At 48.0% G+C, this 22,151-nt stretch overlaps 1 protein-coding gene across 1 annotated transcript in view; it reads left to right on the plus strand.

Annotated features, from left to right (window-relative positions):
• Positions 1–22,151, plus strand: part of B3GAT2 (beta-1,3-glucuronyltransferase 2) — a 48,859-nt gene that overhangs the window by 13,735 nt on the left and 12,973 nt on the right. The window contains exon 2 of the mRNA XM_036916220.2: positions 12,150–12,294. Coding sequence (XP_036772115.2) covers positions 12,150–12,294 — 145 coding nt within the window. The remainder of the gene's footprint in view (positions 1–12,149; positions 12,295–22,151) is intronic.

Raw genomic sequence — 22,151 nt, forward strand, 5'->3', positions numbered from 1 at the left:
CACACATTAACATAATAGGAGTATAGTTACATAACCAAAGCATACCTGTAATTACCAGCCATCTCCAGTGAAACCAAGAAAACCAGTTAGGCACCTTAGGCATTTGTGAAAACTTATCTATGATATGGTGGATATTGTCCAACTGAACTTGAACAGTCTGAGAGAAATCAGACAAATTAAAACAACCCATTCCTGGGGAATGTTCACATCCCTTATGTTCTTTTAACAGTAAATAGTCGGTAGTTGTAAGATTTTGGAGCGCTACAATTTGCACTTCTCCTAATTCTTGGTTGAGTTCCAACAGTATAGATCCAGTCAAATTTGTTGTTTTACTGTATGCACAGGCCAGCTTAGATATCTCCTTCATTCCCATGGCAAGTCCAGGAGCTGGTGGGATGAGTGCATCTACAGCTGTAGCAGTGCGTGGATCTTTGTTGGGGTTTTTTGATGATCATCTTCTGGCATGAGTCTTCGAGAGAGTGCTGATGTTGGAAGTTCTCTTTCATATCGTGTCTTAGTTCATTTTCGGGGTAGCCAAATTAGGCTTTGATCCTCTGTATAAACACAAACAGACCCTTTGCCTACACTTTTATATGCCCTTTATACCCTTGTGTAGAACTCGGAGGTTACCACACAGGAACTGCCCTTTTTTTTGTTTTGTTTTGTTTTGTTTTGTTTTTGGTATCACTAATCTACACTTACATGACGAATATTATGTTTACTAGGCTCTCCCCTATACCAGGTCTCCCCTATAAACCCCTTTACAGTCACTGTCCATCAGCATAGCAAAATGTTGTAGAATCACTACTTGCCTTCTCTGTGTTGTACAGCCCTCCCTTTTCTCCTACCCCCCATGCATGCTAATCTTAATACCCCCCTACTTCTCCCCCCCCTTATCCCTCCCTACCCACCCATCCTCCCCAGTCCCTTTCCCTTTGGTACCTGTTAGTCCATTCTTGAGTTCTGTGATTCTGGCGCTGTTTTGTTCCTTCAGTTTTTCCTTTGTTCTTATATTCCACAGATAAGTGAAATCATTTGGTATTTCTCTTTCTCCGCTTGGCTTGTTTCACTGAGCATAATACCCTCCAGCTCCATCCATGTTGCTGCAAATGATTGGATTTGCCCTTTTCTTATGGCTGAGTAGTATTCCATTGTGTATATGTACCACCTCTTCTTTATCCATTCATCTATCGATGGACATTTAGGTTGCTTCCAATTCTTGGCTATTGTAAATAGTGCTGCGATAAACATAGGGGTGCACTGATCTTTCTCATACTTGAGTGCTGCATTCTTAGGGTAAATTCCTAGGAGTGCAATTCCTGGGTCAAATGGTAAGTCTGTTTTGAGCATTTTGATGTACCTCCATACTGCTTTCCACAATGGTTGAACTAACTTACATTCCTACCAGCAGTGTAGGAGGGTTCCCCTTTCTCCACAGCCTCGCCAACATTTGTTGTTGTTTGTCTTTTGGATGGCAGCCATCCTTACTGGTGTGAGGTGATACCTCATTGTAGTTTTAATTTGCATTTCTCTGATAATTAGCGATGTGGAGCATCTTTTCATGTGTCTGTTGGCCATCTGTATTTCTTTTTTGGAGAACCGTCTGTTCAGTTCCTCTGCCCATTTTTTAATTGGGTTATTTGTTTTTTGTTTGTTGAGGCGTGTGAGCTCTTTATATATTCTGGACGTCAAGCCTTTATCGGATGTGTCATTTTCAAATATATTCTCCCATACTGTAGGGATCCTTTTTGTTCTATTGATGGTGTCTTTTGCTGTACAGAAGCTTTTCATCTTAATATAGTCCCACTTGTTCATTTTTGCTGTTGTTTTCCTTGCCCGGGGAGATATGTTCAAGAAGAGGTCACTCATGTTTATGTCTAAGAGGTTTTTGCCTATGTTTTCTTCCAAGAGTTTAATGGTTTCATGGCTTACATTCAGGTCTTTGATCCATTTTGAGTTTACTTTTGTATATGGGGTTAGACAATGGTCCAGTTTCATTCTCCTACATGTAGCTGTCCAGTTTTGCCAGCACCATCTGTTGAAGAGACTGTCATTTCGCCATTGTATGTCCATGGCTCCTTTATCAAATATTAATTGACCATATATGTCTGGGTTAATGTCTGGATTCTCTAGTCTATTCCATTGGTCTGTGGCTCTGTTCTTGTGCCAGTACCAAATTGTCTTGATTACTATGGCTTTACAGTAGAGCTTAAAGTTGGGGAGTGAGATCCCCCCTCATTTATTCTTCTTTCTCAGCATTGCTTTGGCTATTCGGGGTCTTTGGTGTTTCCATATGAATTTTTGAATTATTTGTTCCAGTTCATTGAAGAATGTTGCTGGTAGTTTCATAGGGATTGCATCAAATCTGTATATTGCTTTGGGCAGTATGGCCATTTTGACGATATTAATTCTTCCTAGCCACGAGCATGGGATGAGTTTCCATCTGTTAGTGTCCCCTTTAATTTCTCTTAAGAGTGACTTGTAGTTTTCAGAGTATAAGTCTTTCACTTCTTTGGTTAGGTTTATTCCTAGGTATTTTATTTTTCTGATGCAATTGTGAATGGAGTTGTTTTCCTGATTTCTCTTTCTGTTGGTTCATTGTTAATATTATTTTTGTTGAGTTTTAGGAATTCTCTAAGTCATTTATGAATTTGTTTTGCTCTTCTGTTTCCTTCCTTCTTTATTTCTGATTTAATTTTCTCCTTTTTAGTTTTTTGAGATGAAAACCTACATCTGTCATTTCCTTAGTTCTGTATGCTGAGAGCTATACACCTCATTCTAAGCACTGTGTCAGCTGCATTCCACGAATTTTGATGCTATTTTTCATATTGTTCCCTTCAAAATATTTTCTAATTTTTATTGGGTTCTTTTTCATATATTTTCTGTAACTTTACTAAATCAAAATACATTGCTGAATTTCTAAATAGAGATTCTAAAAACCTCTTTGGTTTTGATTTCTAGTTTACTTCTTTGTGGTCTGATAACATAATCTGAAATTTCACTTAATTGAAATTTATTGAGATTCGTTCTACACTCCAGGCTACGGTTATTTTTGATGCGTGGTCCCTGTGCACCCAAAAAGACTGTTTGTTCTGCAGTTGTTGGGTATAAAGCTCGGTGTCTGTCAATGAGTTAAGTGCTACTGAAATTCTCTGCATGCCTCATGGTCTCTAGAGCACCTGCTCTATCAACACAATGAGCTGTGTTGAAATTTCGACTATGTGAATTGTTTTCTCCTTCTTTAAGCTATTTTTTGCTTTATGTATTACTTTTAAAATTTTTTAGTTAAGTATAGTTGAACATATTAGTTTCACGTGTGCAACTTAGGGATTTGACATTCATATTCCTACACATTCTCACCTCAATAAGTAGTTACCATCAGTCACTAATCAGAGTTATTACAGTCTTAACTTTGTTGCCTGTACTGTTCATCCCCATGACTTACTTACTGCTGGAAGTTTGTATCTCTTGATCCCCTTCACCTGTTTTGCCCATCCCCCCACCCCTCTTCCCTCTGGCAACCAGCAGCTTTTTCTCTGTATTTATGAATCTGTTTCTGGAGGCTTTTTTGTTCAATTGTTTTATTTTTTTAGATGCCACATATAAATGAAACCATATAGTATTTGTCTTTGATTTACTTCACTTAGCATAATACCCTCAATGTTGTTGCAAATGGCAAGACTTTGTTCTTTTATATGGCTGAGTAATATTCCATGTGCATACGTACCATGTATGTTATTCATCTATTGACAAATCCTTACTTTGCTCCCAGATCTTGGCTGTTGTAAGTAGTGGAGTAATACATATAGGAGTGCTTATATCTTTTTGAATTAGTGTTTTTTATTTCTTTGGGTAAATACCCAGAGTGGAGTTACTGGATCATATAGCTTTTTAATTTTTAATTTATTGGGGAATCTCTGTACTCTTTTCCCGAGTGGCTGCACTAGCTTACATTTCCAGCAGCAGTGCCCGAGGTTTCCCCTTTCCCCACACCCTCACCACCACTTGTTACCACTTGTCTTTTCCATACTAGCTATTCTGACTGGTGTGAAGTGATATTTCATTGTGGTTTTGATTTGCATTCCCTGATGATTAGTGATGCTGAGCACGTTTTCATGTGTCCATTGGCCATCTGTATGTGTTATTTGGAAAAATGTCAGTTTAAGTCCTCTGACCATTTTTTAATCAGATTTTTTTTATTGTTAGATGAGTTCTTTATAGATTTTGCATATTAATTCCTTATCAGCCATGTCACTTGCAAATATCTTCCCCCAGTTGGTAGGTTGCCTTTCTGTTTTGTTGATGGTTTCCTTTGCTCTGCCAAAGCTTTTTAATGTGATGTAGTCCCACTTGTTTATTTTTTGCTTATGTTCCCCTTGCCTGGGGAGACATCCAGAAAACAATTGCAAAGGCTAATGTCTAAGAGTTTACTGCCTGTGTTTTCCTTTAGGAGTTTTATAGTTTCAGATCTTACATTTAGTTCTTTAATCCATTTCAAGTTTATTTTTGTTTATGGTGTAAGAAAGTGGTCCGGTTTCATTCTTTTGCAGGTAGCTTTCCAATTTTCACAGCACCTTTTCTTGCAGAGACTGTCTTTTCCTTCTGGTTTATTCTTGCCTCCTTTGTTGCAGATTAAGTGACCATTCAGGCCTGGTTTCTATGCCTGTCTACATTGACTTCTCTCTTGCTCTGATTCCTGCTACTCTAGGAAAAGTTCTGCCAAGTTCTTCCTTTTAAATATTTTCTGAGAGTGTTTAATTACTTCTGTAATCTTAAAGGATTCCCTCACTATTCCTGTTTTATTCATTTGTCACTTTCTATGAGTATATTTTCCACCAGGAGAACCTGAAATTTTTTCTCTCTCTCTTAGATTTCAGGAACAGAGGTAGAGATGATCATAGTTCCCAGTCCTAACCTGCTGTTGACACCGTCCTTTGCGAGTTTCCTTCCTTGTTCTGTTTATTTCCTTTATCCTTAACCTTCAGGCATCTATCATAATGTGCATGCTGTGGATTATCTTATTTATATGTATCCTTGTGGTATGTATAGTATTCTGTGTGCAGTATTTTCAATGTGCATAAATGGCAATAGGGAATAGATTTTTTTTCTATTTTTCCATGCTGTACCATGTTTTAAAGACCTATTTTTGCTGTGTGCATCTCTAATCTACTGCTTCTTACTGCACAGGGAAACCTTTTTTTCAAACTATAATTCTCATAAGTGCTCTCTTTAGTTGAGAAATTAGAATTTGCCATGAGGTACTTTGCTTTACTGAACACCTTAGCACTCTGGTGCCTTATTAATCAATGAAAAAAATTAAAACTCCAATCATGCTTCCCATAGAGACTGTTCAGTCAAAGACTCTACCAAAATGGAAAGTTCCCATTTTCTTGTGAATTAGGTCCCAGTAAACGTGAATCATGCAAAGGGTGTCTCCAGCCCTGAGGACTGCTTCCCTGAGGAGGCAGTCCCTGACGCTCTCCGCCCTCCTCTGCTCAGGCACATGTCTTTTTAGATGCCTTAGGTTTATCTTCATAAAATCACACCATACTTTTCCCTGGCTCAGCAATGAAAGCTTTTAAAGCACTGAACCAATCTAACAGCCCAAAATAGTGACATCCTGGGAGCGCTTGTCAAGAATCATCACTCTGGACATGAATGTGAAACGTCAATACCTGCTTCAAGACGAGAGCATGCAAAATGTAGCAAACAGGAGGATTTTGGCTACAAGTCACAAAACCCCACCTTAAACAATCAAAACCTGGCTTAAACAGTAAGCATACATACTATCTCACTTGTGAGTTGGACTTTCTGACATTCCTGGGCTGCAGAATGGATATTACGTTAGCAGGCGTGAGAACATTGTACACCTCCGTCAGATCTCTTGGGTGAGTAAGTACATACTCTCAAGGAGCAGTAATATTTTGAAAGGAATCTTTTTTGAACAGTGAGTCTCAACAGTGGGCTTAGGCTATCCAGTAAACCATGTTGTAAACGGAGGTGCCGTCATCCAAGGTTTGTTGTTCCATTTAGAGAGCACAGGCAGAGCAGATGCAGCTTGATTCTTCAGGATCCTAGGATTTTTGAAGTGATAAATGCACACTGGCTTTAACTTAAAATCCCCAGCTGCATTAGCCCCTAACAAGAGAGTCAGTGTGTCCTCTGAAGCTTTGAAACCAGGCATTGACTTCTCCTCTCTTGCTATGAGTCCTACATGGCATCTTCTTCCAGTTGAAGGCTGTTTCTTCTACAGTGAAAATCTGTTACTTAGTGTAGCTCCCTTCATGAATTATCTCAGCCAGACCTGCACAACTTGGCTGCAGCTTCTCCATCAGCACTTGCTGCTCACTTTGTACTTTTATGTTATGGAGGTGGCTTCTTTCTTTAAACCTCATGAACCTACCTCTCGGCTAGCCTCAGACTTTTCTTCTGAAGCTTCTTTACCTCTTTCGACCTTCATAGAATTGAAGAAAGTGAGGACCTTGCTCTGAATTAGGCCTTGGCCTAAGGGAATGTTGTGGCTGGTTTGATCTTCTGTCCAGACCATAAAACTTTATCCACATCAGCAAAAAGGCTGTTTCACTCTCTTGTCATTCCTGTGTTCACTGAAGAAGCACTTGTCATGTCCTTTCAGAACTTGGCCTTTGCATTCACAGCTTGGCAAATCATCTCACCAGGAGGCTCGGCTTTGGGCCTCTCTCAACTCTCAACACGCCTCCCTCACTGAGAGTTTGATCATTTTAGCCTTTGATGTAAAGTAAGAGGCTGCCAACTCTTCCCTTCACTGGAACACTTAGAGGCCACTGTAGGGTCATTAATTGGCCTTACTTCAATATTGTTGTGTCTCAGGAAATTAGAGAGGCCCAGGGAGAGAGAGAAGGCTGGGGGATGGCTGGTCAGGGGAGCCGTCAGAACACACAACTTATCAGTCAAGTTCACCGTCTTACATGGGCACGGTTCATGGTGCCCAAAACAATCACAATAGTGAACATCAAAGACAGCTGGTCACAGTCACCATAACAAATAAAATAATGCAAAAGTTTGAAATATTGCAAAAATCACCAAAATGTGACACAGAAACACAGAGTAAACCGCAGAGTTGAAGAAATAGGAAGACAAGGAACGGCCTCTGGGGGCCAGGCCTGCTCGCAACATTGTGACTCTCAAATACGTGAATCGCTGCTGCTTTATCTTAGTATCTAATGCTTTATTCCACAGTTTTAGACTGGAGCTCCCCCCAGGCACCCCACATTGTGCCTGTTATGTAACTGCTATTTTGTGTTAAGAAAGTAACAAGGCTTTTAAGTAAATATTCTGGTTGTATGAAAGAGCTCTTACTGTTAATAGTAACATCACTGTTACACTTGCCCCTCGGCTGCCAAGGAATCCTTGAAGAACAAAGATGGAGTGAAAAGGACACAGAACAAAGGACGGATCCCAGGTGTGGAGTGAAGACACTCTGCAAACAGCTGTGCTGTTTTCCTTGGAAATGTCTGGCACCCTCGCCCGGTGTGGTGGCCGTGCGCCAAGGGGCCCAGCACCCAGCCCTGCTGCCGGGGCCCTCCAGGCGCGTCCCAGAGCAGTGCGTGCGTGGCAGGGGCATGCGGGTCTTCCTGACGTGGTCAACTCCTTAAACGGCAAACTTTTTATTTACTTACCAGGAGACATAATCCTGTCACCTCACCTGCATTCAAACAGTCATTGCTTCACCTTTAACACCCAACCCTCTGAAAAAACAAAACATGAACAAATGTCAGCTCTGAGCTGCTCTCAGACACTCGGAATGTCCTAAGCACGGCCAACGTCTCCTACCTAGCACGAAACTGGCCCAGAAATGTGAAGTTCAGCTGCCTTCACCCCAGTGCGTAGAACCCTCAGCTCTTCTGTGGTCTGTGGGCAGAATCATGCACGTCCCTCATGGCCCAGCTTCAGGGACAAGCGTCCACAGAACGTGCTTGGCCATGTGGCTGTTCCCTTACTAGTGGCCCCACGGCGATGGTTTATTAGTCTCTTTAACGGTAACTTTTCTTTCCCCATTTAAAAAATGTTTTGCCTTCTGTACTTTTATTGCCCGCCTCTGAGCTGATCTCGTGCACAGCACAGTGCATACTGATAGCTTTGCTTGTGTTCACACGCTTACCAAGAAGTTTTTGGCACCTGCTGTATGCAGGGTACAACCTATGCTTTCTCAATAGGGCACCCAAGTCTGAGATGGCATCTGCTTACCCGTAGTTCAGATTTGATCATTTAGTGCTTTGGCAAAATGCCGTTTAGGAGCTGATAGTCATAGGCATTTTAAGGAAATACCGAAAAAGAACACAGTACTACCATTAGTGCCTTGTAACTATAAGGCCATTCTGTCAATTTATGAAAAACTTATGTATTAGATTTAACTTGGTTTATTATTGTGTTTGACATGTTTCATATATAAGACAAAAAAATTGAATGTTTTCATTTTCTGCAGTGTGTGTGGGAACGAGAGCCTGAAGATCAAGTGAGCTGGGGAGAGGACTGTGTTTTTGGGAAAATCTTACTAAATTTTGTGTTTTTTTTTCCCCCACATATGGAGAGGACCTAGGACACAAAAGCATTAAATGTTAAAATGGATGCAAAAATTAAATCACTAAAACATTGCTAAGAGAAGTTAAAGATCTAAAGAAGTGGAGAGATCCATCGTGTTCATGTGTAAGAAGGCTCAGCCTTGTTAAGGTGTCAGGTCCACTAAATTGATAGAGTCGGTGCAATTCCAATCCAAATTGCTGGAACAGACAAATGGACTCTGAAACTCGTCTGGAAATGAAAAGGAGTTAGAATAGTCAAAACAGCTTTGATGAAGAACAAAGTTGGAGGCCTGATACTACCTGGTAACCAGAGTTGTTACAAAGCGACAGTTACACAACGACAGTATATCAGAAGACAGCGTGGTATTAGCATCAAGTTCGCCCGATAGACCGATGGATCAGAGGAAAATGTCCAAAAATAAGCCTACACACATATGGCAACTGATTTTTGACAAAGGTGCAAAGGCAGTTCAGTTATTCTGGGATAATTACCTATCCATTTACATGTTACAGTTGGAACACTTGAATATCCAGATGCAAAGAAAAAGAAAAGAACTTCAGTTAGTCCCTCATATTATACACACAGAGTAACGCAAAATAGATAATAACCTAATATAAAACCTACAACCACAACACTTCCAGAAAGGAAAAGGAAAACCCTTGTGACCTTGAGTGAGGCAAAGGTATCTCAGATACAAGCCCAAAAGCATGATCCATGAGTGAACAAATCGATGAACTGGACTTCATCAACATTAAAAGCTTCTGTTTTTCAAATGCCATTATGAAAATGAAAAGATAAGCCACAGACTGGGAGAAAGTACAAATCTTATGTTAGAGAAATGATTTGCATGCAGAATACATAAATAATTCTCAAAACTCAATAGTAAATAAATAATTTTTAAAATAGGCCAAAGACTTAAATATTCCAATAAAGGAGAGAGATAGATGACAACCACATGAAAAGATAGTCAACATCATTAGTCATTAGAAGAATGCAAATTAAAACCACAGTGCGGTACTGCTAATACCTACTAGAATGGCTAAAATTTAACATTGTTGGCAAGGATGTGGAGTAACTGGAACTTACACTGCTGGTAAGAATGTAAAATGGTGCAGCCATTTTGGAAATAATTTTGGCAGTTTCTTAAAAAAGTTTAACATATACCTACCATACAATCCAGTCATTCTAGTCTTAATATATATTGTTTTAATGAAGCCCACATAGAGGTGTGCACAAATTCCTAACAGCTTCATCTGTCATAGCCAAACAATCCACATGTCCGTGGGCGGGTGAGCAGGTTAAAAAAAACAATGCCACATCCATGCAATAGACTACTAGCCAGCAACGTAAAGCAGTGGACTGCTGGTACACGTTATAGCAGGGCTGAATCTCCGTGTAGTTATGTTGAGTGAAAGGAGGCAAATTTTCACAAAAATAAAACAGTATACACTGTGATTCCATACATACAAAATTCTATGAAATGCAAACTAATGTAGAGTCACAGAAGGGAGAGCAGGTTGTGGGGGGACAGGGGGTGTGGGGAGAAGTGGGAGGCTTAGCCTGAAAGAGTAGGAGGACTTTGCGGGGAGCTGGGTATGTTCACTATCTCCGGTTGGTGACGGTTTCCTGGCTGTATACGTATGTCACAGTGTATCAGATTTTACACTTTAAAAAGTACACTTTATTTTTTCAAGGGTCCCCAAGACCATCCATGTATGTTCAGTGATTTACTAGGACTCATAGCCCCCGGCATAGAGTTGTACTTGCGGCTGAGATTCATTCCAGTGATGCAGTAACGGTACCTAGCCAGGTCAGTGAGGGACAGGTACCCCGGGGAGACATACTGGAGGAACCCACGTTCTCCCCCTCCCAGGGGGGCCACTCACAGCACACCTGCCATTCAGCAGCAACAGTGTAAGCACAGGCGTACCATGTTCATGTCCAGGGAAGCCACTTAAAATTCAGGGTTAAGGGTTTCGACTGGGGGCTGCTCACTTAGGCAGCCCCTGCCCACCAGTATCTCAGCCTCCCCAAAGGAAAACAGGCGTTCAGTGCCTCAGGCAGGCAAAACAACCTAATGGCATGGGGACTAAAAGCCAGGTTCCCTGATGCCAGCCAACAGCCAGCCTTACAAGCAGGCCTTTCGGAAGGCGAAGGCCTCGGGACTGTTAGCTCCTTGCTGCAGTCAGTCATACCACACTAGAACTGTATAAAAAATTGTCATATAAGGTAGTATGAGCTAAGTTACTGAAAATGTTAAAGGCTATAAAAAGAGTAATTCAGATCTGTGAAAGGCCACTACAGTGAGGTCTTCATTATCTGGAACACTTCACGCCCTTAAATCCTCTTTTGGAGTGAGGCGGGATATTAATAAAAGTAATTTTGGGATGCTTGGCAAATAGGACCTTCCAATTGTTTTTACTCTTTAATAATATGACTTTTCATTTGAAGTGTATTTCAAAATCTTTCCCAAAATCTATCCCCACACCTTTTCTTTCTTGCATGAAAACTTCCTTGATAGATATTTTTTAACCATTGGTGAACTGATCATGACCCAATTCTGTAGCAAATAAAATTTAAAGAATGGGTGTTGGAAGTATAATTCCCTCCACAGCACAGCCACCCCGGGCAGCTGAAGGTCGTCCTGCCCAGGGACACGGCACAGAGGGAGTGGAGCAGGGATCCGGCCTGTACTCAATGGCCCTCCATGGGCCCCCACATCAGTGTGTCTGCCCAGGAAACGAGGTGCCTTTCCTAGTGGGCACAAAGGTGCTGAGTGCCCACTGTGGCTCCACTCAGCACACCTGCTGGGGAAGGTGTCCTAGAAGCTGATGGTGGTAGGTGGAAGTTTTCCCCAAAGATGCTGCCCTATGTGCACCTTTCCCCTGAAAGAAATGCAGCCAGTGACCTTCAGTAGCGCGTGTCTTTGACCAGAGCCGCACGTGGTCCACCCGCGTGTGCAGGAAGAGGACCAGCTATGCGAAACTGCCTGCGTGAGGCCGTTTCCTCTCTCGTTTGGCCCAGTTGGCCTTGAAAGGCAGGTGATTTTAGGGTATGTTTTTCTTTTTTTTCCTCTGGAAGATGCTTGGTGTCTGTTCTGTATGTGGATCCCATTATTAACGTCCCCAGGCAAGATTTCTGTGTGTCTATAACGATAAAAAATACGGAGGAAGGCGACTCCTGTGGCCCTTCTGAGTGATGTGTGCTGTTACTGGGTAATAATGAAGTTTCCTGAAGGGGAAGTAAACCGTCTCACTTCCAAAGACCCAAGTAGTGTTTGAGACTCAGCTTTGAGACAAATAGAAAATACTTGATAGTCACTCTTAGCTTCAGATAAGTGATGCTCAGATACTGACACCCTCTTTATTTCTCGTAGGCCTGGAGGCCTGGCTGCGTTCCTGACGGGGCACTTGCCAATGGTGCAGCGTCGGTGACAGCCGCGTTGGGGCGCAGTCCGTCTGCGGGACCCTGCGGGGGGCTGCACTCCCCTCCCCCTCCCCTGCGTTTCGTCTGTGCGGCTCGTATCTTTGCCTTCAAGTTCTTTTCCCTAAGGAAACCTCAACCACATCTCTTTCCCCTTTTTACAGATGCGAACTACACGCAAGGTCTCTGTCTGGCCGGTGGGCCTGGTCGGCGGGCGACGCTATGAACGTCCGTTGGTGGAAAATGGCAAAGTCGTTGGCTGGTACACCGGCTGGAGGGCAGACAGGCCTTTCGCCATCGACATGGCAGGTGAGAGCGCGGGTGGTGACGCGGCAGGTGAGGAGCGCAGCCAGATCGCTCCTGCCGTAGTCCCAACCGTGACCCTGGCCTGGCGGAGGGCGGCCTTGAATAACCACTCTGTGTAAACCCTAGACCAGATTCTGTCCAGCAGATGAACTGTTTGACTAAACCTTTGGGATACGCTTTTGGTCAGTTCAAGGAGAGATCAGGTTTTACGGTGACTGAAGTGTTCATTCCATTCCCTTTATCCAGCAAGCGTGTATGTGGCAGGCGTGGGGCTGGGCACTGGGGATTCAGTGGCGGGGGGCTAGACGTGGCCCCTGCCTCCAGGCCCCACTGCCTCCTGTCCCTTTGGGCCCTCTCTCTGCAGCCCAGTGGGTTACAGCGTATCACATGCTTACTGAGAAATTTAATAGTGACATGCAATCGACAGGCTAGTCAGTTTAATGCCCGTTGGTAACTTTTATACTTAATGATACGTTTAATGGCTAAAATAGCAACTTGAATCTGTTTTTTTCAAACATTTATTAACTTTGAGTATAACTGTCTTTTAAAGTTTTTATTCTCTGACCGAGTTGAATAAGACCTTGTAGACCACAAATTCTAAAATGCTACTTTTACCATAAAGTGGCTCATTTTCGGTGGGTTATATAAAATGATGCCCTTGGCAGCTGTGTAGGGATGCAGTTTGAAACCTGAGGCTTCTAGCAAAGGCACACTGGCATCTGTAAGCCTGAAGAGGAAGGCAGAAGAGCCTCAAAACTGATCTGGCCGGCCTTCAGCTCTGGGATGCAGCTCTGTCTGTCTGTCTGTCCGTCAGCCTGTGCTTGGCCAGTCTTCTGTGTGCTTCCCCGACTGCAGTCAGAATGTCTGCGCCCAGGCTTCTGATGGGATGAAAGCTGTGTTCTGAACTGGGTTCATGACTTGTGTTCTGACAATACAATAAACTTGAGGGAGCAAGACCGTGAAGCAGCCCAGGAGGGAGGGCTGTTGAGGGTGGGACGGGCGGCTGTCGCCCTGCACCCGCGGAGATGACAGACCAGGATGGTTAACTCAGCGCTGAGCACGTGTCCTGAGTGCCAGCTGTACGGGCCTGCTCCGTGGCCCCCGACCCCGAGGCAGCCCGCCCTCCGCCCTTCCCTGGCCGGCCTCCTGCTTCCTGGCCTCTCTGTCCCTCCCCCGCTCTAGCCTCCCCGTCCTCAGCTCCTGCGGCCCCGCCGCCGAGCGGGCATCTGCCCGAGCTTCTCCCCGACGGGGCCCGGGGCGGTCGGGCAGTGTCCGCGGGGGCCTCGGGATTATCCGGAGGCTGAGTCCCCGGCTCTGCAACTGTAAGACTGACTGTAACGTGTCTTTTGAGACTCAGGTTTCTTGCTGAGGGGAGGTGTAACTGTGAGGAGGATATGTGGGGGGTGTTGGGCACAGCCTTCTGCTCCTCTGGGACCCGGTTTCCTCATGCCAGCCCCGGCGGTGACAGGGACGGCCCAAGCGCTCCCTAACGTGGCCTTCCTTTCCCGCCTCCCCCTGGGGACACTCAGAGAAGAGCCCCGTCCGCGGACTCTAAGCGAGGGCCTGTGCCCGCTGGAGCAGCCGGCTGACGGGTGTCCCACCCTGTCTTTCCCAGAGCCCTGCCTCAGCACAGACTCCCCAGGCGCGCCTCCTTACGCACGGGAGCCCTGCCAGCCCTGCCAGCCGTCCTGCAGGTAAATGCAGGGTGAGGATGGCTTGGGTGAGTCCTCCTGGATTTGCTATAGCAATTTTAGGGAGCTGATCACGCATCTGGGAAACCCACTATTTTGCATTGATCTCCCCAGAATTTGGATCCAAATAGCGATATCTAAAATTCAAGAAAGGCAGTGGGTTTGTGTATTGGACTTGGCCTATGACAAGATACTTGCTTTTCTTTCACAGCCAGATTCTCTGGGAAACTTTCCTCCATGACATGGCTGATGTTTGGATTTTTCTAAGCGTTTCAGTATACATCCAAAACATAAGCTCCATCATAAACTATGAATGATTTTCTTGTTTTGTATTAACTGTCCCTATTTTAAAATAGGAGTAAAATTTCTGTCTAAAAGAACTTCTGAATTATTTTCTTCACACATGAACTTGCTTTGCAAATTAATGTTCAGTAAATTATTGATATTTTTGGAAGCCTTTAAGTGAGGGTGATTTCATAATGGTTGTGATTCTGATCTGGAAGCAGTTTACTCTCATTCTAAAACCTGAAAATTCACAGCTTTGCTTAGATGCCATATAAGGTTCATTCACTGTGGGAAAAGGGAGATAACCCTTTTGGACCTTCCTATACAAATGGTACTTCCCACCTCATTTTTAAGTTACCCATCCCCCCCCCCCACACACAAATGCACACTTAGACCCGCACACGCACACCCACTGGGCTCTGGAAGGGGAGAGGGAAGCTGGAAGCAGGCAGCCCTGCTGCACCCAGAGGCCGTGTGGTCCCTGGATCTTGGATTTCCGCAACCTGGTGCAGAAGCGTCAGACTGGAGGGGCCGCCGCGGAGGGGTCTGCAGCTGCCTTGCACAGTGAGCGGAGGCCGCCCGGGGTCCGTCCTGTTTGCACTTCGTGGGGTCACAGCCTAGGCCGTCACTAGACGCCTGTTTGAGTATCAGACGTCAGCACCCTAACGTTTCATGTCATCCAGGGAGTTTGACGTTTTTTTCCCTAAATTGGACTTTGCCGATGCTGTTTTTGCTCTCAGATAAAGAAACGCTCTGAAATTACTTTGTGCGTGCCACATCGTGATGGGGAGCAATTATTCCTGCCACACTGTGGGAATGCTATGCTAGAAACACACGTTTCTAATGCTAGCACAGAAAAAAATAACGCAGGTCCTGCACACGGCAGGAAGCTGTGGGGAAGCTCCCCCCACCGCCTGGACAGACGACCCCTCCAGCCAGCGAGACCCGGGCCGCCTCCGCTGGCCTGTGGTCTTCTTCGGGGCCTCCCCCTCCCCATCGGACCCCTGGCTAGTTCTTACTAACAACAAAGCGGTGCACACAAAGTTTCTATCTGGTTTGAGGTCAGGGATTTATGTTCAGGTGACAGACTCTCTTGAGCCCCTTCCAGGGGCCAAGCTTAAAGTAACCTTCGGCCGCCCCAGGAGGTATATATTGGTTCAGATTCAGAACCCAAGGCTGAGATACTTTGAATTCTCAGCATTTGCACGCATTGTAATCTTAACTCTAGGGGGTGGCCGCCGGGCACTGTGCACCTCTGGTGGCAGCATGCTCAGTTCCCACCGAGTGCAGGGCACATAGTAGGGACTCTAGCCTGTTAAAAATCCAGCCGGGCACACTGTAGTTCGGCTCTGGCACTGACCGCTGTTTGGGGGCACAGTTCCCAGTGAGACTGCCCCGCTTCAGACACCAGCTGCACTCGGGGGGTCCCCCGCGCCCTCTGTGCTTCTGACCAGCCAACTGTAAATCTGACGTTCTCTTCAGGTTTGATAATTTCCTAGGACTCACAGAACTTGGGGTAGCGCTGTACTCGTCGTAGTTCCTTTACAAAAGATGCCCGTCAGGAAGGAGACACAGGGTGAGGCCTCTGCTCACAACCTCGGGAGCGCCACCGAGCGCTGTGTTCAGAGCTCCTACTGGGGTGTCACGATGGAGGTCTGACCGATGAAATCAGGGGCCACAGGACTGAACACCGTCTCCAGCTCCTGTCCGCAGGGGTCAGGAAGACCCACAGCTCCGACCCTCTAATCATGCCACTGGTTTTTCTGGTGATGGCCCACATCCTGCAGCTGTCCAGGGCCCACCTCAAGCTCCCGCATTAGCATAACAAGGTCGCTCCTATCACTCCTGAAATCCTAAGGATTACAAGCTCCCTGCCAAGAACTGGGCACAAAGACCAGATGCAATTTGTTTTATTACACCGCAGGCTCAGGGAAGGACGCAGTGATGCCAGGGTTCCTGTTCGTGGAGTCGAAGAATGAACTTTGCAAACACTCAAGGTAGGAAAGCAAGGGAGAGGCTTACTATTTAGAGATGAAGCGAGAGGACAGAGCTCCTGGCACATGCCAGGAGGGGACAGGAGAGTCCGTGCCTGGGCATTGTCCAGAGTTTATAGCTTTAGGTGTTTAATTATTATTGGTCCTAGCCTCAATGTTGCCTTTTTGTTTTAACCAATCCTGCTGAAAATTGCCTATATTCCTAATTTGTTCTTTCTATCCTAAAGAGTTTGTGTGACTCTGATGTTGCTTAATGTTTAACACAGTTTTGATGGGAGTTTCTCTGCACATTGTTACATGTTCTGACTGTAACGACCCTGTTTTGCTTCTTCCGGAGGCCTCACCCTACTCTGTCTAAACCCACAGTCCCTGTCTCAAACTCCCTATCATAAAGGAGAGCGTCTCCCACATCCCCTTCTACTGATGTTTCATCCCTGAAAGCAAAGGGTACGTTCATGATGGGTCAGGTCACTTTCAGATTGTCTGTGGACTTTGTCGTTCCTGATAAAAATGAGATGTGACTGTAATGTGATAAAGGGCTGCTGCTCGTGGGTGGGTGACAGGAAGGGATGGGACGGCCAGGAGGGCTCGCAGCTTTGTGGTCTGTCGTCCTGTGGGCGTGGGCGTGTGGAAGCTCTGGGATCAGGTGGGCTCCCACAGGGGGAGCCTGCAGGGCCGCATCCTTTAAAGCAGCGGCTGGGGGAGGGGCTGGGGAAGGACACAGGGCCCCAGAAGAGCATTTCAGGGTGCACAGGTGGGAAGAAGGTGAACGTGGACCTGGCGGTTAGATGCTGCATGTCACAGATGTGGGAGGAGGGTGCTTGGCAGGTGGGGGAGTGTGGGAGCCAGACGCTGGTGCGTCACATAGATAGTGGCAGTGAGATGCTTGGCAGCCACGAGGCCCTGTAGCCTCTTCCCCGGAACACGGGAAATATGGGAAAATAAAGGGCCAAACCGAAGAGGATTAAAGATTGGCAAGACTGAGGAATGTGAGGTTTCCAGGAGAGCAAAGAGGGAGAGGAGCTGGGGCCCAGGAAGGAGGAGGAGGGTTTGCTGCGGCAGGACGGTGGTCACAGGAGGCCGGGAGGGCTCGGGGGGGGGGAGGTGCTAGGAAGAGGGTGGCTGGGCTCACTGGGGAGTCCCTTCCAGCCCCAAGGTGGGGAGTTCTGACAAGTCCTGACTAAGGATGGAGGTGACTGTACGTGGCCCACCCTACTTATACTTGTATTTCTGCTGGCGCCTGGCTTCTCCAGTCCTTACACTTATCACCGTTCCTAGTTGGCAGTAGTTCTAGTGTCTGGAGATGTAAAGGGGCCTTTTTAGCGCAGGATCCGTGATTCGGAAGCGACCTCTAGAGGAAGTGGGGCGGGGGGCACAGGGGCACCCCTGGCTGACCAGGGGCAGGAGGCAACTCTGAAGAAATGCCGCAGGATGGAGAAGGGGGCAAGGTAGAGCAGTTTAAGGGGTGGGAGGATTGCTCCCCCACCCTTCAGTACCAGAGAAGCTGGCGTTTTGAGAGGGAAGCTTTAAGTATTCAGAGTCCCAAAGGAGAGGAGGGGGAATTGTGAACCCGGATGGGCTGGTTCCCCTCCTTCTCCTAGTCCGCAGATGGAGTGAGTTAGGACACCAAGGCCTGGGGCATTGGGAGGCACTGGCCCCCACACAGTGACAGCGGGGGACGCACAGTGGGCTGCATTTGGCCGACCTGACCCGGCCCTGCCCGGGGACATAGGCCCGCAGGACGCCTGCCCTGTGGGTCTGGTGTCTGGCCCCAGAGAGGGTGGCTGTGATGAGCACACGGCAGATTGTACTGTGGTAGAAAATGAGGTGCACGGGGAGTCTGGGGCCCACATGGAGAGAGAGGAGAGGACTGTAGCTGGGCGGTCGGGGTGTGGAAGGCGTAGCCCCAGGGGCCTCCCGTGTAGGTCCAGGCCAGGCCCCAGCATGTGTCTGGGCAATAAACTGGGGTTGGCTTGGTGCTCAGGGGTAAGGCAAGCTGGGCTCAGACTGAGGGCTGATGGCTGCAAGAGATCCGCCCCATCTCTGCAGACACGGGGGAGTCCGGGAATCATTTGAGTACAGGACGGATGGGGCGGCAGGTGTCACCTGAAGATGAGGTATCGGGGAGGGAGGGGCCGGCCTGGGGCCGGGGGCTGAGCGGGGGGAGTAGGAGGTGACAGGAGGCCTTACGGGATCCGCTAGGGATTTATAGGATTTTAACAAGCCATTTCAGATTCTGTCCAGACACCAGAAATTTGGATCTTTTTAATACTGTTGTATGGTGATAACAGATAGATTTAAATTTTGTTTTAACTGGTGTAATTTGTTTTATTACCCTTTGAGTTGTAATTTATATGCAGAAAATATGGTAATCTTGGGTGATTAGAGCATTCTACTAACCAGAATACCAGTTGTGTAGAAATGGGAGCCTGCGTATAGGAAAAATGAGACCACATCCCTGGACTGCAGTTTCCAGGCCTGGGATTCCCAGTGGGCGTGACAGCCCTCTGCACGGTGGTGGGGCTCACACAGGCTGCATAGGAGGAAACGACAAGGGTGCCTGACAGGCCTTCCTGTGTGCGCCCTACCTGCCCCCAGGGTCCTCCTCTCTCAGGGTCAAGGCCTCCTCAGCCCTGCCTGGAGGTCCGCCCGGCCCCCTTCCTGTTCTCGGTCACTGGGGGCACCAGCCCCTGCAGGTCCTCCGCACTCCCTGCACCGCAGAACCCCCCACCCCTCACCTGCGGCCTGCACAGATGCCCACGCCCGGGGTGTCATCCCCACTAGCCCCATGGCCCCATAGGTCTTAGCTAAGGGCCCCTTCCTCTGGAAGCCTCTGCTGGCACCCCAGGTTTAGAAGCTCCCCGGCCTTGTAGCTCCCATAGCCAGAGGCCCCGCGCTTCCCCGCCATGGCGCTGGTACATGTTCAGCTGTATTGTTGACGTCCCCACCCCACCCTGACCAAACATGCCCTCCCTGGGGCAGAAGCCGCTCCTGGGCTGGCCTGCCCTCCACGCCATCTTCAGCCCCAGCCCTGTGTGTGCCGCAGCCCCAGCCTCACAGTGGGCTGAGAAATCGCCCTGCACCAGCTTCTGTCCCCACTGCTGGTGCACCAGGCAAACCTCTTTAAAAAAATTATCAATATTGACTGTTACAAAGAGGCCCGAGGGGAAATACTGGGCAGATCACTGAAGTGCGCCCCCTGCTGGCTCTCCCCATGGGCTATCCGTGGGCGCAGGGACCCCCTCGGTGCCGCGTTGAGGTCGGGGTGGGGGAAGGGCATCCCTGTGCTCACAGTCAGGAACTACCTCTAGGGCCGCTGACGGCAGACGGCTGTGGTCAGGCTGGGCTGGTGCAGGTGGCGCACTGTCCATGCAGAATTTCAGTGCAAGAAAGCTTTCCTTCAGGACTAGGAGTTCCCCTTACACCAGAGTTCAGCAGCCCTACTAGTCTGCTGAGCATTTACCAGGCGGGAGACGCTCTCAGGCACTTACCTGCTTGCTTAGTCAGTCCTCAGCTCCACCGGGCATGTGCTAGGATTAGTTTCCTCATTTAAATGCCAGGAAACCAAGGCCTAGACCCGCTGAGTAACCAGTCCAAGGGTGCAAGCAGTTAAGTGGTAGAGCTGGGCTTCAACTCAGGTCAGTGGGTCTCCAAAGATGGCCCTCCCATCGGCTTTGAACCCCATCTCATCTGCCCACCAAGTTAGCAAGTTCTTGATCCCCGAGCCTCTATTTTCTTCATCTGCAGAACAGAGGGAATGGAGCGAACACTTTCCGGAGTAAGATGCCCCATGGAAAGCTGGTTACGCACCACTGCAGACACAGAAGGCTGCGTCTCAACGGAGAAGTAGGCTCAGACTTGCCTGGGTTCAGACGGCTCGACCGTTTGTCTGGGGCCAACCATCAGGGATCGCGGCGGGGGGATCTGCACAGGGAGCTGTGGGGGGAGGGATCACCGCCCCCGGGCTCCCCGCGGCACAAGCAGGTGTCCTCACCTATGGATGCGGGATCAGACCTCTTGACCTCCGGGTTATGCTGAGGTTGAAATGAGGATAGATACGTGCAAAATAGATTCCTGCCGCTCTGCGAATGTTTGACTCCTCAACATTCGTAGCCATGTGAGATCACTCATGAAGGTGACACTCAGGACCGTGTGAGCTCTGCTTTGGGCTCCGAGGAGCTTCGCTTCTGCCGTGGCTGTTAGATCAGGGCCCTCACCCTTCGGTGAAGCAGGATGGCACCTGAAGATACACCGGCCCTTCCTCTAGATAAAATACCCCGAAAGAGAGATCAAGGGGCTTTAAAAAGTTGTTGAGAAGCACATTTGCCAGTTCTCGTAATTTCCTGCTGAAAACCCAAATCGCATCTGTGCTTTCAGAAGCAGAGGCCGTCTGTATCATTTATTTTGCAGGTGTCTGGAGGGGCGCTCGTCTCGGCCTGCTGGTGCTGCTCAGGGGGGTGTTGTTCTCTGCTCTGTTACTGGTGGCACTTGGGGAAGGGTTTGAGAGAACGATGCTCACATTTTCTAATGAGGCCGCAGGTGGGGAGAAACGTCCCTTTTCACCACCTTGACTTTTCTGAGTCCCTGCGAGAGCGTCCGTAGACATGTTTCATTTGGCATCTAAAGAGGTAGACAGCTTACTAGCGTGCAGAGTGAGAGTTAAGGACGGTGGCTCTGGCTGCTAGCGCGGGGCCTTGTTGCACGGGCTGACCACTGTGACCCCCACACGTCCCTCTGCGCTGACTTGGCAGGGCCAGGAGAGCCGGTGCTCTTCCTGAGCCCCCTGAGAGGCCACCCCGCCCCCAGGTGCTCTGCATGGCGAAGCCCCCGACTCCAGCCCACCCCAGGCCAGCCGGGCATTGCCCCAGGCTGATGGCTTGAGGTACTGGACAGCAGCACGACTGCGCCCCAGCCCAGATGATGCAATGTCTCCCTGTCTTCCCAGGTTTGCTGGTGAATTTCTAGTCAAGACTCAGTGGTACCAGAATCGCCTTTTCCAGGAAGTTTTTCCTTATTTTCCATCCAGCATAGGTGCGGCTCCCCCGTGCCCCCCTAGAATCCTGCATTTACACCCCGAGGTGGCTCGTGTGTCGGCATGCTGGCCCCTCAGGGCTGCCCGGAGGGGAGAGCTCCCATCGCTTGCCTCCCCAGGCCTGGCACGGTCCCTGGCAGTAGTAGCTGGAATAACTCTTTGCTGAATAGGAATTTTATCCTATCTTCCCTAAATAGTTTAAGAATTATAAGAGTCTACAGCTTCTTACTCCTTCTGACACCACACTGCCATTATTTAGCAATGGTGAGATGGAAAAAGCGGAGGGGGTGGGGGCAGGGTGCTGGCCGCCGAGCCATTCTCCGGAGAGCACTGTGAGCAGGTGCCCACGGGGGCTGGCAGCCTGGCCTACCTCAGAATCACCCAGGGAGCTTTGCAAAAAACACCCATACTTGGGCTCCATCGCTGATCAGTTAAACCATCATCTCTGACTTGGGCCCAGAGTTTGTGTATTTTCAAGTCTGAAGGTGACTTTCATGTGCAGCCAGAGAAGAACAGCTGGTGCAGATGTCCAGGAGCTATGCTCATGGTCCATCACCGTCCATCAGTGGGCGTGCCCCCCGCCGTCACAGCCCGTCAGTGGGCGTGCCCCCCGCCGTCACAGCCCGTCAGTGGCCGTGCCCCCCGCCGTCACAGCCCGTCAGTGGCCGTGCCCCCCGCCGTCACAGTCCGTCAGTGGCCGTGCCCCCGACCCCTGCCGCCCATTGAGTTAGTCTGGAGGTTTGAGGTGGGACAGCCCCATGGTACAAAAAGTCTGACAATGCTCAGTGAAGTTATTTGTAGAGAACACTTCCCCTGGTCAAGCAAGAAGAGAATTTCAACACAGGAGAGGGGTTTTAA

The sequence above is a fragment of the Manis pentadactyla genome, chromosome 16 (genome assembly GCF_030020395.1).
Source record: "Manis pentadactyla isolate mManPen7 chromosome 16, mManPen7.hap1, whole genome shotgun sequence".
Lineage (NCBI taxonomy): Eukaryota > Metazoa > Chordata > Mammalia > Pholidota > Manidae > Manis > Manis pentadactyla.